Here is a 15300-nt window from a genome sequence, read left to right as displayed (position 1 = left end):
AATCCCAGCACTTGGGAGGCAGAGGCAGGCGGATCCCTGTGAGTTCAAGGCCAGCCTGGTTGACATAGTGAGTTCCAGGACAGCCGGGGCTACAGGGAGACCTTGCTTCAAAAAAAAAAAAAAAAAAAGATTATTGTTAATCTTCTTTCAACTGCTTTATTACTGTTTGAGTATAGAGAATGATTATTCAGCTACATTTCTTTAATCACAAAAAGGACTTAGTATATAGAATGATATAGTAGAATTTAATACACACACACACACACACACACACACACATTTTTTGGTGCTGGGGACTGAACCCATGGCCGTGTATATGCTAAGTACATGCTCTGCTACTGAGCTACATCCCCAGCTCCCCAAATTATAATGTGGTTTAAGTTGTGACATGCTGAGAGTGGTGGCAGTTTCCATTTAGAGACCTGTCATAGGTGTTCTGTGATTTCAGAGCTATAGTGGCCCCAGGGCCATAAACTACCATATTGCTACAGATTAGAACACTAGACCAGTCCCAATATTTTCCACCCTAATGCCTGCTTCTATTACTTTTACACTTTTATTTTACATAAAAGTAGCTCAGGGAAAACTGACAAAGCATGAAAAACCCCTTTCTGTACTTCAGCAAGCCCAGTCCTACTCAGGGAACTTTGCTGTGCAAATGGAAGCATGGGGCAGTCATTCCCACCTTAGTGTGATTTGGCTTGATGTGTGACTCTTGAAGAAATGACAACAGAAACTTATGTGTGGGGGGACAGTAGGGCGCTGGCATTTCCAGAGCAGTGCGGCTTCCGTGGCTTTAGCAACACAGCCCTCCCTTCACTTTTGTTTCCAGTATTTATTTTGAATATGCTAGCAGTTCTATTTAAAAGGTTTCTGCTTAGCTACCAAGCATCCTTCTTATTCTAATCCCATTATCAATTGCAATTTAATCAAGTTTAGGGAACCATGGCTAACGTAGGAAAATACTTGCTGCTTGTAAACTGAAATTTTGATGAAGTTAAAATTCAAACTAATAGCTGGGGATAGGTGAGTGGGAGGAGACCTTCAATGTCCCCATCTTCTCAATAAACTTGTACGGTGTACATTGAACCAAAATGGAAAAACCTTAGCAAATACTCTGTGAACGGAAGGCTCTTAAACCCAGAGCCCTGTTAAACGCTCTTGCCCTGTTATGTGTTCAGACCCCTGATGCTAAAACATCTTTGAGTGGCATTCCTCATTTCTGGGGTTTTTCCTTTTCTATGATACGGGCAACCCATGGAAACAAATGTTTGTTAGACGTTCTTCCTAGCAATGTCCTGCAGGCAGCACCTCTGCAGGTATAGAGCCTCAATTTGGTAAATCAGGAAGGAGAAATAGTGGTGGAGGGGGCTGTGGGAGACAGAACCAACAGTGGACTAGGGAAGTGTGATTGCCAGTGACACTTGAGGAGTGTGGGGTAATAGGTATTTATATGCTTTCTGGAACTATTTCAACATTTCATCACTGGCGTTGTGTTGCCAAGTATGACTGGCAATAGTGGCTCTACATTTACTAATGAAGGAAGATGCTGGATTTGAAAGTTGGAAACTTGAGTTTGATTCATCGCCATTAGTTGTAGAACCTGGGCAGACCACTTGAACTTTGAGCCTTAGTTTTCCCACTTACACAATGCAGTTAGTAACATCTCTATTTCACAACTGTGTAGGAAGACAACCCATGTGACAACACTTTGTTAAGCCAGGCTAAGTTCCCTACTGAGGCTTTAGGATTATTGGTAAGTTCAATTGTTTAGTGATAATATCAAGTTTGAAAGACCTCTGGACTACCCTGACAAATATACCTTTCACTGCTCATCAAAGAGGTTTCTTATTACAACAGATGGAGGCTATTACAGTTCTACAACTGGTCACACATAGATAATAAATTCTTGTGAGATGCCCAGTCTGAAGTGACACATCTACAGTGCAACCTCTACCTGGAACATAGTAGAACAGGGATCAGAAAGAATAGCAATGCATCTCCTAACTCTTACCAGTGAAGCTTCCTCATGCAATTGATGGTGATTACCACAGAAAGCCACAACTGGCCAAAATGTAGAGAATAAGAGACTGCAGAGTGTGTGCCCCCAGATAGGAATCTTATATTAAACCTTGCCCATCCAGGGTTCAGGGACCATTGTGGAAGAGGGTGTGGAAAGACCGTAAGGGCCAGGGGTGGTGAATGACCACAAGGAAACAGAGTTTTCCAGGCTTCTGGGAACTTGCTCATATGAACATACAGCAATGGTGACAGCATGTGTAAGACCTATGCAAACTCATAGAACTGGGGAAATGGGTAAGAAACTCCAACCTTAGCTGAGGAACCATTGGCAGCTGATCGCTGCTGGGTGAGGGAGAGCTGAACTTCTTTAAGGGAACTCCTGCAATGTTCAGTCTTCTAGGTAGACTGGAAAGGCTCCAGTGGATGAACTCACACCAAGGGACATTTGACTCCATAGGCCTTAACATACATCACAGAACGCATAAAATCTGGTGGGAGGACTGGGGTGCACATAAGGGAAGGAGTCTAAGTTTGATTAAGACGTATTGTATGAAATATACAAAATCAGTAAAAACATATATTGAAGAAAAAATAAAAATAAAGACAATTAATTCTTCTACAGCTGAGGAGATGGCTCAGTGGGTAAACTGCTTGGTGCTCAAGCATGAGTTCGGATCCCCAATACCCATTTAAATGCCAGGTGAATGAAGTGGCCTGCCTGAAATCTCTGCTCAAAGGAGGTTGAGAAGGGGATCCCCCAGGTCAAGCCCACTAGCTAGACTACCCAATCAGTAAGCTCTGGATTCAACTGATAGACCTGCCTCAATAGATAAAGTAGAGGGTGACTGAGGAACACCAGATGTCAGCCTCTGGCATCCACACACATGCAAATATGTGTACACACATGAACACTACATATGTATACACATGCAAAAACAATAATATAAAATAATTTAATTTTTTAATGAAAAAAGAAAGCATTTAGTTATCCAAACACCAACTGTATTTCTGTGCTTTTAAAATTGCTGGCTTTGCTTTTTGTATGTTGCTTTTGTTCTCTTATATAAAGTGGATTTAGGAGCCCTGCCTGTACTGTGTACAGGTAAAGATAGCTAGGCTCTGAATGAGAGCATGGAGAACTCTCTTCTAAGCAAGGAACATTGAAATTAGCCCCTGCTATGTCCACACATTCTAGAAGCCTCTTTCAAGCTGCTTTTGTAATCTTTTTGCTTCCTGCCTGTGTGCCGGATATGTGGATAATGGAATTCTGGATGTGAGATGATGTATGTGATTATTTTAAAACATATGCTACCACTATGCAAGGATCATATTTTTAGGAAAGGTGATAGAAAATGTGTCACCCATTTCCTCATTAACACAGAAATTTTATTTTTTATATTTTTGGTTTTTTTGAGACACGGTTTCCTTATAGCCCCAGCTGGCCTGGAACTCACTATGTAGACCAGGCTGGCCTTGAACTCACAAAGATTTGCCACCCTCTGTCTCCCAAGTGGTGGGATTAAAGGCATGCACCACTACACCCAGCTTCACTCAGGAATTTATTATGTGGCACAAAGAAGCCAATTTTCTAGAGACAGGGAGAGAGGGAACACCCTCAGTCTAGAAATTTGTATGCACAGTCAGCACAGAATGACTCTGAGATGTGGCCACACAATCATTTCAGAGCATACAAGGAATCTGAGAGGTAGAAGATGGTAAGAACTCCTCAAGAGGGAAACTAGAAGGAAAAATGTCTATTCCATCAAGTGTTCCTTGATGGAGTTGGACTTCTCTTTATCTGGAATATGTAACCACAGCAAGAGCTTCAGGGTTTTAACAACAAAAATTAGAAATGTGCTGCATGGAGTTTCTTTTAAATCACCACATGAGACCACTGTGTGTTTTGTTTCTGTGATTTTAGTGGACTTGGTTTTCTCAAACTTTATCACTGCCCAGATGGGCAGCTGGTTTGAGAATGGTGTATTACCAATAGTCATCTGAAGATGGCAGCATTGGGCGACCTATCTGCTTTTCCTAAGGCCTCGTAAGGTGTTCCACAGTCCTGTTTGGATTTCTGATTATCACTCAGGCTTTCTTCTTCTGCCTAATGGCTGTGTGTATGTAAATGACTCTGCTCTTCTTCTTGTAAGAGGTCGCATCTATAATTCTTGTTTTGGTTTTCAGCTAATGATTATATGTAATTATATTCAAATAAAATATTTACAAATAATTATATATTATTAGTGCATATAAAATTTAGAATTCATGAACAACAGTGTTGATGAAAGGTACCTTTCAATTTGGGAGGTGCCAGTCTTAGTATTACTATTTGTTTCTGTTTAAAAGACATTAGCAGCCAAGAATTAGCAATTCTCCTTTGCAGGTGTTTTTACAAGGTTCAGAATGTTTTTTTTTTCTTTCTTACTTTTTGTGTGTTTATTTTTTTGATAATAGGTAGGATATTTGTTGCAAAACCCCTAGGGAATATATTATAGATCCACATCTGGAGAGTTCTATTGGGAAAATAAATTATATTTTATTAAAATTTCCAGAAGCAATTAGTTATCCTTGAACTCTAAAGAATTTTCAAGGGGTCAGTCATCCAGTTAAACTCTATGCAGGCTTTGCATACAAAACCAGGCAGTAGACATGTGTGATTACTCCCTTCCTTCAATTAGTGATCTGACTGAGGTCTTCATCAGTATTGAAAACAGAAAGAAAAGTATCTGGAGCGAGTCCTTAATTCAAATTTTGCCAACACTTGAGTTTCAGGTGCAATTTACCATTGCTTATTATCTGTCAGCCACACACAGAGCTGCAAATGGAAAACTGTCTCAGTGCAAAAGGTCTAATTCTCTGAGGACAGCAGGCTGGAGAAACTGCATCTAGGGACTTTTTTTTTGTTGATGCACGCAGGAAGGCAAAGGGAAAGGTAGACAGGGAAGGAGCAGATGGAGCTGTGTAAGGTCAGAATTTCTGGAAGGACTCCCAGATGAGGTAAAGGGCCAGAGAGCATTTGAGCCATGGGAGGGGAGGGGGTGTCACAGGACAACTCCCTTGCAGACTGTTCTGATGTTAGAAGCATATTAGTTAAAGACACACTGGCTAATCTATCATCTACTTTTGAATCTTTAGCCAGACCAGTTCCTGATTTTAATTCCTGCTGTAAAATAGGATGAGAGGCCAAATCCATGGGAAGACACTGTGACCAGTACACCAGATTTTCTCAGAAGCTCTTGGCCTGTTTTTCTTTGGATCATAAGCATGGTCATGCATTATGTATGCAGTGATGTAATATTACGGAAATTTAAAAAGCGCTTAATAGCTGACCTAAATGCTCCTGTAGCTGGCTCCATATGTGTGTTATGGATGCTTTTGAATATGACAACATGTTTTCCATAAAGTTTCCTATATTTAACATAAAGGTTCCAAGGATGTCATGAGCTATAAATGTGAGATAAATTAGGGAAGCCAAAGGCACACCAAGAAGACACCATGAGATGCAAATTTTCCTGTTTTCGACTTTTATTCCCATCATTTGGCAGTAAAGGAACATCATGCATCTACTAATTTTTTATTTAGAAATCTTAAATGGTGCCAGATGTTGATGTCAAGCTCTGTAAAATACTGAGCTCTAGATCTTGTAAATGTCACCAACTAGACTGGTCCTGGATAAATCACTTCATCTTCCTAAACTTGAGTTTTTCCTGTTTGTAAAATAGAAGGGCTGTGCTGCCACGTGTCTTCCAAGCTTCTTGATCTGTGATAATACAGTTAGTCCTCATCACTATGCCCAGGCTTGAACACTGTATTTTCACTTTTCAGCATTCATTCACATCTCTTACTTTGGCTTTTTATGAGGCTTCTGTGAGACTGACCACTCCCAACATTCTGATATCCTGGCCCAAACTGGTTTTTTTTTTTTTTTTTTTTGTGTGTGCTGCTGAAGATGGGACCCAGGACCTACTGCACGTTAGGCAAGTGCCATACCACTAAGCTATCTCCCAGTCCCCAAGTCTCACTCCAGTTTACTCACTCTGATCCTTTATCTGTCTTTACCATCTTCCTAGGTTTTGCTGCTATAGTTTATTCTTCACAGAAACAGATTATTTCTTTTTAAGTATTATTTTTATTAATTCTTTGAGTTTCATTCATCCCCATCTTCTTTCAGACCCACCCCCACCTCCCTCCCTACCTTTCCCAACTATTTATTTATGTTTGAGACAGAGTCTCACTACGTACTCTTAGCAGGGGTGAAGGTCATAGTCCTCCTGCCTCAGCCTCTCTAGTACTGGGATTACTGGCCTATGCCTAGCTCACCATGATTTTTTTTTTTTGACCCATGTCAAAGATAATTTATTCCAGGATTGTAAAGCAGGTTGAATATTTGATATGACTTTGAAACAAGTATTTGTAGTTTTCAGTTTAATTCCCTTGGTCAAAAGATACAGAATAGCAGGTATATAGAGTAAACAAGTCCAGAGATTTAATGTGAAACATGAGGAACAGAAATGATGTAAAATTGTATGGTATGCAGGATTCTTTTCTTTAATTAACTTTAAAATCTTCATTGAGAATTACATACATGCATATAAGGTGTTTTGATCAAATCCACGCCCACTCCCTCCCCGCCTACTCCTCCCATATCTCTCCTGACAGCTTTGTGTGCTCTTTCTTTTTTCTTTTCTTTTTTTTCGTTGCTAACAGGCCCAAGGACATTTTGACTTTGAGCCAAGAAACAGGCTACTTTGGGGGGGGCTCTTTTCACCCTAACTGGCTAGTCAATTCCTACCTCCTATTCTTATCACACCATCCTCTGAAGAGGTTACCCAAATTGCTGATAGGGAATCGGGACACAGACCACTCTGGTTTCTTCCATATTGAACAGGTACATAGGGTGAGGCAACTGGAGTACCCCTTCAGTGGGTCTATCTAAAAGACTCCCAAATTGCATAACTCTTAACTGTAGGGAGAAAAGAAAGTCCTTGACTGGTGCCTAGGAGATGTGAAGGAGAAGTAAAGGCAAGAGTAGTTAGCATTACAAGTTCTAGACAGTGAACCAGAAAAAGGTCAGAGCACGGTAAATTTCAAATGTTCATATCAGAGTCCATTGGAATTTCTTGATGAGAGCTTCCAAAAGCATCCCTCTATTGGATTCCTCCTCATTTTTCTTTTGTCTGCCAAGGCTTGACTCAAGAGTGATGGACTCAGAATTTGTTTTCAGGCACTTTGACAGCTGTTGGAGTAGCTAGAATCAGAGTCAGTTCCCTTGCAAAGGCTTCACACGTGGAGGCAGGATTCAGGTGCTCTCAGGTGGTCACCTGAATTCTCAGCCCCTATGCCAGAGGGAGGCCAGAACAGGCACTCTCTGGTGGTCTGCTGAGATCTCAGCCTCTATACGCATGGAGGTCAGAACAGGCCTTCTCAGGTTGTCTGCTAAAGTCCAGCCAAGATGCTTTAAATATTACATCCTAACATCACTTTTCCTGCCTAAAATCATCCATTGACTTCATTCTGCTCCTGGAAATGCAAATTGGTTCTGGCTTCAGGGCCTTTGCACTTGCTCTTACTTCTGGTGGAACATTCTTCCCCCTAGGTCTTTGTATAGCTGCCATTTTTATTTCTCAGTCAACAGTTGTTATGTAAGAGGATGGCAGCTTAACTGTCACTCTAGTCATAGAGGACTTCCATGACCACTCAGTCTAAAGCAGTTGTGCTTCTGCTTAATATCTGACCTATTACATGAACAACATCTTCCTCCTAACATCATCCTGTCCACTGACTTACTACTGCTGTCCTGTGTCAAATCATGGACCTTGGTGGGATCAGGGACTTGCTGTCTTGTTCACTGCAAATCCTTAGAGTTTAGAACAGAGCCTAATGGAAACAGTTGCACAAGAAGTATTTATAGAATAGGTAAATGAATTCATGGGCAGAAGTAACAACTAAGAAGGATGCAGCTACAGAGCTAAGTAGAAGCAGAGTCTAGACTAAAATTTGGGCTCCTTGATGGATTTCTTTTCTTTGGATATATTAGACACATAAGGCTAATTTACTATTCTTTCATTGATTCATTCACTATTTATCCACCAAATACCAAATTCTTAGTGTTTCAGGTATTATCATAAGTCAACCAGGGTAGAACTGTATCTCTGTGAACATTTTGGTTGTTAAGACTGAGGTGGGTATGTTATTGTTACCTAGTGGGTACCAACCAAGAACACTGATGAACATCCTACAATTCTTAGGATAACTTCCCCAAACAAAAGAGTGGTATAGTCTAAAGTGTCAGTAGTGCTGGAGTTTCCCTTGCTTTAAAAGAATGGAAAATTATACTTGCTGCATGGAGTTTATAATCTACTGTGAGGAGACAGATGATGTAAAAATAGCAGTATACTGGGAAACAAAGAAAGCATGGAACAGAGTAAGGATGGGCATGTTGATAAGCATTGTGACTGTGATGTTGGTGGCATAGATTGTAATTTTGACCTCTTAGCCAAGAGAATCAGGAAGGGAGACTTCGTCTCTGAAGGTGACACTCCGTGACCTAGGAGTAACCAGTCAGTCCTTTGAATCCTGCTCAGTCCTGCAGAGCATGGGACCATCGAACCTCAAAAGTCACCCTCACATTAAAAAGCAAATAAATGCTCCTGAATCACAGGACATCTCAACCTTTGAATAAAAATAGAACAAACTGCCCTGGGTTATAAATAATAATTATTTTCTGCCCCTTTTCAGGAGTGTTTAAAGTTTCCTCTTCCTTCACACCTTCTGTGCCCCAGCCTCACTGATGCAGGACAGTGCTAATCTGATTCAACTTTTATTACGCATTGCCAGCTTCTCACGTTTCTCTCAGAATGAATATAGTGTGATTTTAGCCCCTCTCAACAGCATTGTAAGTTTTGTTGGTTGTGTAGATATTTCTCTGTCTAGGTTGATTTCTCAAATCCAGCAGAAACAATTAAAGATTTTAATGATTATGTATAATGATAATAATAGTGATTATATATACACATACATATGTAAGTATACATGTACATACACATATGCATTTAAGAGTTTACTAAAAAATACTAAAATTGTGGGCTTGATAGTTTGGTAGGTGGATACTTGTTTTCTTGGTCTTTCTTTTGTTTCTTTACCAAGCACTGATGCCTAGTAGTACTCAACAAATACTTTTTAAAAAGTATTATTTATTTATTTATTATTTATTTATTTGTATGTGTGTATGCATGTTAATTTATTTGTGTGGTGTATGTATATGTGTGCATGTGTGTACTTGCTCATGTGTGGGGGCCAGAAATCAATGTTGGGTGTCTTTTTCTATTTCTCTCTACCTTATTTTTTGAGGCAGAGTCTCTCACTGAACCTTGAGCTCACAAGTTTGGCTAGACTGGCTGGTCAGTGAGACCCTGGGATCTGCCTGTCTTCCTTAGTACTAGGGTTATAGACATGTGTTGGCATGCCTAGCTTTTACATGGATATGAGTGATTCAAACTCAGTTCTTCATGTTTACACAGCAAGCATTTACCATCAAGTGGTCTTCTCAGCCTAATGTCTTCTGAATGAAGAAACAGATTTCAAAAATAAAGTTTTTCAAAATAAATATTTTATTATTTTTATTTTATGTGTATGAGTATTGCCTGCATGTATGTAAGCGTACTTGTGTCATACAATGCCCACAGAGTCAGAAGGTGACATCGAATTCCCCTGGAATTGGAATTACAGATGATTGTTAGCTGCCACATGGGTGCTGGGATTCAAACCCGGGTCCTCTGCAAGAGCAGTCGGTGCTTTTAACCAGCTGAGCCATCTTTCCAGCCCTCAAAAATAAGTTTGAGTTGAGTAGCTTCCAACTAATTTTTTTCTTATTTGCTTGAACTTGTTTTTTGCCATTGAAACACAATTTAGTAAATATATCATGCAATATTGCTAAGATATACTCATTCATTTCTGAATGTCTTTTTATTCTTTGGTCTTCTTGAGACAGGGTCTTCCTGTAGCCACTGCTGGCCTGGAACTCACTATGTAGACTAGGCTGGCCTCCATCTCACAGAGATCAGCCTGCCTCTGCCTCTCGAGTGCTGGGATTAAAGGCGTGTACCTCCATGCCTGGCCATTTGGGCAGGATTATTAAGCAAGAGGAAGAATTACAATAAATATTCCTGATTTAAGTTTATTTAAATTGATAAGGAAATTATGTATAGTGCAATATTTTATTTTGGGTCTCATTTTATTCTATGAAGGAACTTGGCCATTTCACTGGATTTGTGTCCATTTTTTTCCAGTGTTATTTCTTCACAATCGAGTTTGGCCTTTGTAAGCAAGAAGGTCAACTGCGGGCATATGGAGCAGGTCTGCTTTCCTCCATTGGAGAATTAAAGGTACGAAGCTGTGAATGAAAATATCCTCTCTGAGCAAACTGGCTCAAGGTCATAGAAAATATTGATTTGTTTGTCTGAGCATTTCTACTCACAGATACCCATAAATATTTAATACAGAGGATCTGGCACCTCAGATGTGGGTGCTGACCTAACTTTTTGCACTTCTGAAAATGGGTCAAGCCATCCTGGGTTTATAGTGTGACTCAAATGGATGAGCAGTCATGTGCACAAATCAACAGGAATGACAAAGGGACAGTCAAATACTGGGTAACAAATGGCTGGCCTAAACTTAGTGCTGAAATGTGGGCAATGAGCTAGCGGTCATCCTTCTAATGTGAACCTGGCTTTGCTACTCTGGTGTCTATTCCATCCATGGCTCCCAGGGACTCCCCAGCACCTCCTCTCCAAAAAGGAATCTGAGATCATTCCAGCTTCTCCAAAATTAATATATACTAAATATTTGTGAGCACCAACAATTTAAAAGAAAAGCTGAATAAGCATATGGTCATGGAGGCATGCAGTGTGTTTCGTGGATGCTTAGAAAATGTTATTTTTACTTAATATACAGTAAAATAATCATTTACTTAGAAATTTTGGAGTCTGGAGCATTTTGATAATTTCAACAGTCTAGTAATTTAAGAATGGCTGTCTTTATACCATGGGAATAACATGTTTTGATGCAGTTAGAAGGCAATATGATATATAATCTAGAAATTGTACTGAAAATAACTTAATCTTTCTTTGATTATTCAGACTAATATCAGGATTATAGACTAGCTGAGGGTTTTATTTTCAGCATTGATTATTGTTATTTAATATAATTGGGAATGTATTGTCATTGGAACTTGTTAATTATTTTTACTAGTAAAAGATGCATTTCACTGTCATTTTATTGAATCTGCTTGTTAAATTTTTTTTGATCTGTTCTTATTTTATGTGTTTGAGTGCTTTGCCTGCATGTATGTAAGTGCTCCCATGTGCACAATGCCTGCAGAGGCCAGAAGAAGGTGTTCAATTTCCTGGAACTCGAGTTATGGATGACTGATAGCCTCCATGTGGATGCTGGGAACCAAACCTGTCCTCTGTAAGAGCAGCCAGTGTCCTTAGCTGCTCAGCCATTTCTCCATCCCCAAGTCTGCTAATTTATGATTTCATCAATTAAATAATTTGGTTATTCCTAAAAATTTCAATTGAGTGCTTACAGTGTACAGTGTGGCATGTACTGTGTGAGATACTGGAAGTCAAAAGACATATGATGATGAATATGGATCCAAAGAAAACAGCTCAACTTTAGCAAACTCTGAAACAGACCTTAGAATTTTGGTGCACGTTAACCTACTTAATCCCCATAACAACCCAATGTCATCAGTGGAATTATTGTTAGAGATGAGAAAACTGAGGTATAAAGGCGTTAAGGGACTTGACTAAATTGCACAGCTGAAGTGATAGAGCTAGTTTCACATCCGAGAAATGTATAGACTCTAGGATTATAGCTCTAGATTCATCTGCCTGGGATTCTTATTTACCAGCACTTGACATCTACTGTGAGAAAAAAAACCAAACAGACAATAGAAAAAAAATGTGACAAATGTGTCTGGTACCTCCTAAGCCATGCTTGAGCAGGCTTTCTGAGGAGAATCTTGCCTACACTGAGTCCTGAGGACAGGGGAGGGTGGATTAGGGAAGGATGGAATGCACAGGTCAGCAATGAACCAATAGCCTGGGTACCACCTGGACTGTCAAAGCTCTGCCCACTTGGGGAACTGCGTGAGGCTGGGTATGGTCAGGATAGAGGATAATGGTCAGCATATCAAAAACCTGATGCAATATGGTAAGCATTTTAATAATTTTACTCATCATTACTGTGTGTGTGTGTTTATGATGTATGTGTGTGCACATACCATGGCACATGTGTGTTCAGAGGGCAGCTTTGTAGAGTTGGTTCTCTTCTTCCATCATGTGGGTTCTGGAGGTTGAACTCAGATTGCCAGGCATGCATACCAAGCACCTTTACCTGTTGTGCCATCTTGCTGATCCTTTAAAAAATTCTTAATAAGAACAAATATATTTGGTGTCAATCTTTGTGGCCAAAGTCCACAGCAATAGCATGATGTCCTATACCTATATGACCAGGCCTTCTAAGACTACTTCTTGATTTCCTTGAAAAATGTCAGAACACAATATAGTCCTGAGCTACATCTATTTACATTCTCCTCGTGGTTTACAAGTTATTCTAGAAACAAAGGAAACAAATCTTTCTCATGGCCCCTAACTTTCGATAGACTCTCCTGGTCTGGTTAATGAGGCATGTGTAGGCAGCACTGGTGGGAATCCATTGTTTTTGTTCCTATTGGTGAGGACAGAATCATCTAGAAATGGAAATCAGGCAAGAATATGTACACTGAAGGGCATTGTCTGCCGTGCATCTTCCACGTTCAGGTCCATCACCTCTAGTCATTAGCATTCTTCCGTTCTCAAATTTCAACACTCCAGCATCCCTAGGATTGCCACTTTGGACCATCGTTACAATTCAGATGTTCTTTTTATAATACTTTCTGTGTGGTCACAGAGATATAGAACACGAGCTCTCCTTAGCAGCCCCTCCCTGTCTGTCTTGCTCCTGTAAGTGCCCAGAACATCTCACAGCTCATCTGAACACTTCAAAAAATTAGTTTTTTGTGTGTGTGTGCATGTGTATGTAGGTGCAGAGACCAGAAGAGGGTGTTGCATAACCTGGAGTTGGAGTTCCCTCCAGTCATCTGAAAGGGCAGCAAATGCTCTTAAACCACCAAGCCATCTCTCTAGCCCCCATATGCTTTTTTTTTTTTTTTTTTTTTTTTTTAAATTTGAGAAAAGACACAATGGTTCTGGATCCAATGTAGGAATGAATTTATTAATAGCCTGATCAAAATTCCTGTGTAAACATTTTTACAGTTTTGACCGAATTGTGAGTCTTACTTTAAAAAGTTTAGTCTGTCTCAAAAGCAAAAAGCAGTTTTTACTTCTTTTTGGGGGAGGATAAGGGTAGGTCTAGTTCTTTATTCCTTCAGGACAAAAATTAGGTAGCCCTAGCATCTACCTCACAGTAATTGCTAGAATATTATGTATAAATACATCTGTTTTGTATTTCATGTTTAAGCAAATTTCATTACCTTCTTTGGCTTTAGTTTAAGATGTCTTTGCATGGTGAATTGTTGTTTTGCATTTATGTGGCTATTAATCAGTATTCTCCAAGTGGTTTTCTATTTATTACAATCATTTGTATTTAGTACCACTTCCAGAGGCTCTGGGAGGTGGTTAGAATTACTGCCTGGTTGTGCAGAAGAGCCTCAAGGGCCTTGCAGGTTCTCTGAGGTAACCTGGGAGGTCAGTGGCATTGTTAGAATTAGAACCCAGCTGCTGAGTTTCCCCACCTTTACTCTGCCCAGTAGGCTCATGCCTCTTTTCCTGCCCTTCCTTTCATGATGGGAACACAGATACTAATGAAAGAACAAATGCTGGAGGACTGGAAACTAGAAACTCCTGTTTCTAGGGATTGATTGAAGAGGGGACACGGTTGTTCTCTTACCCATGCTGCTCATTCAAACTGATAAAGCCTTAGCATTTGTCCTAGCTTGCCTTGCCATTGCTGTAACAAAATTCTCTGACCAATACCAACTTGAGGAGGAAAGGGTTTATTTGGCTTACATCTCCCAGGTCACAGTTCATCAGGGAGCCCAAGGTAGGAACTCAGGGCAAGAACCTGGAGGCTGGAGCTGGAGCAGAGGCCGTGGAGGAACGCTGCTTACTGGCTTGCTCTCCTGGTCCCTGCTCAGCTTGCTTTCTTATGCAACACAGGCCCACCTGCCCAGGGGTGGCACCACCCCCAGTGGGCTGGGCCCTCCCACAACACTCAACAATCAAGAAGATGCCCCACAGACATGGCCACAGGCCAGTCCTATGGAGGAAATTCCCCAGTTGAGGCTCCCTCAATCTAGGTTTGTCAAGTTGACACTAAAACTATCTAGCACAGCATTATTGATGAAGAACTAAGTATGACACAGTATTGCCTAACTTAGCAATAGGGATGTTGGATTTGATTTAGGAATGGCTTTAATTAATAGCATTATCATAATTCCTGTGCAAAGAGCCTTACAGTTTTGAATAAAGTTACATATTGCAGTAAATATTTATACTATTCCAATGGCTTCTTGAGCGTAGATTCTGTTAGATAAAAGAGGGGTCCAGATCACTGTGAAACAGAAACAGAGAGGACTCTCGCAAAGCAAGAGTTTACTTTGGGGTTAGCAGTGCTGGGTCTCAACCCGGGAGTGAGTGAAAACCAGCAACATAATGGCTTCAGAGGGGTAGCTTATAAAGGGAAAAGAATGCGGAGGAAGGGAATATTATTCTGCTGTTTGGGGCTGTTTTGGGGCTGTTCAGGGAGGGCGTGGGGTCTGTACCTGGTGAAACTTATTGAGGAAAACATCTACTGTAAAACATTTCTACAATTACAGGGTTCTAGGAACCCACTGCAGCTACAGGGCTTGGGAAACCTGTTTGCCACCCTGTGGAGCATGTGCTGGTGATCACAATGCATTGGGTCACCAATTCCTGGAGCTGCTTTTGTCAGCTTGCAGGTGGCTGGTAGTTGGCTGACTTAGTTTCTTCTAGGGGCCTTATGGTTTCTGGATCTAGGGTTGCCTGGACCTGAACCCTATCATTCCAGCCTTTTATGGTATAGGATTTGGGGTGGTGTTTCTTGTCTGGCTACTTCCTGCTGGGTAAGGTCAATGAAAAAAGGGGAAGCGGGTCTGAAGTAAGGTGATGAGGCTGGGTCTGGAAGGGTTCCTCTCAGGCTGCTGTTGGAATAGACAGGATCATGAGATGGGGTCCAGTCCAGCATGGCTGGAGG

The 15300-nt window shown here is 40.6% G+C and overlaps 1 protein-coding gene across 1 annotated transcript in view; it reads left to right on the top strand.

The window, feature by feature from the left end:
* Positions 1 to 15300, top strand: part of Tph2 (tryptophan hydroxylase 2) — a 116595-nt gene that overhangs the window by 89079 nt on the left and 12216 nt on the right. Inside the window, exon 9 of the mRNA XM_008834551.2 lies at positions 10311 to 10406. Within this exon, the coding sequence (XP_008832773.1) occupies positions 10311 to 10406 (96 nt within the window). The remainder of the gene's footprint in view (positions 1 to 10310; positions 10407 to 15300) is intronic.

This window comes from Nannospalax galili, unplaced genomic scaffold (genome assembly GCF_000622305.1).
Source record: "Nannospalax galili isolate Female #2095 unplaced genomic scaffold, S.galili_v1.0 scaffold76, whole genome shotgun sequence".
Taxonomy (NCBI): Eukaryota; Metazoa; Chordata; class Mammalia; order Rodentia; family Spalacidae; genus Nannospalax; species Nannospalax galili.
Note: the sequence above shows the minus strand (reverse complement) of the source record. Positions and strands in the feature narration are given on the sequence as shown.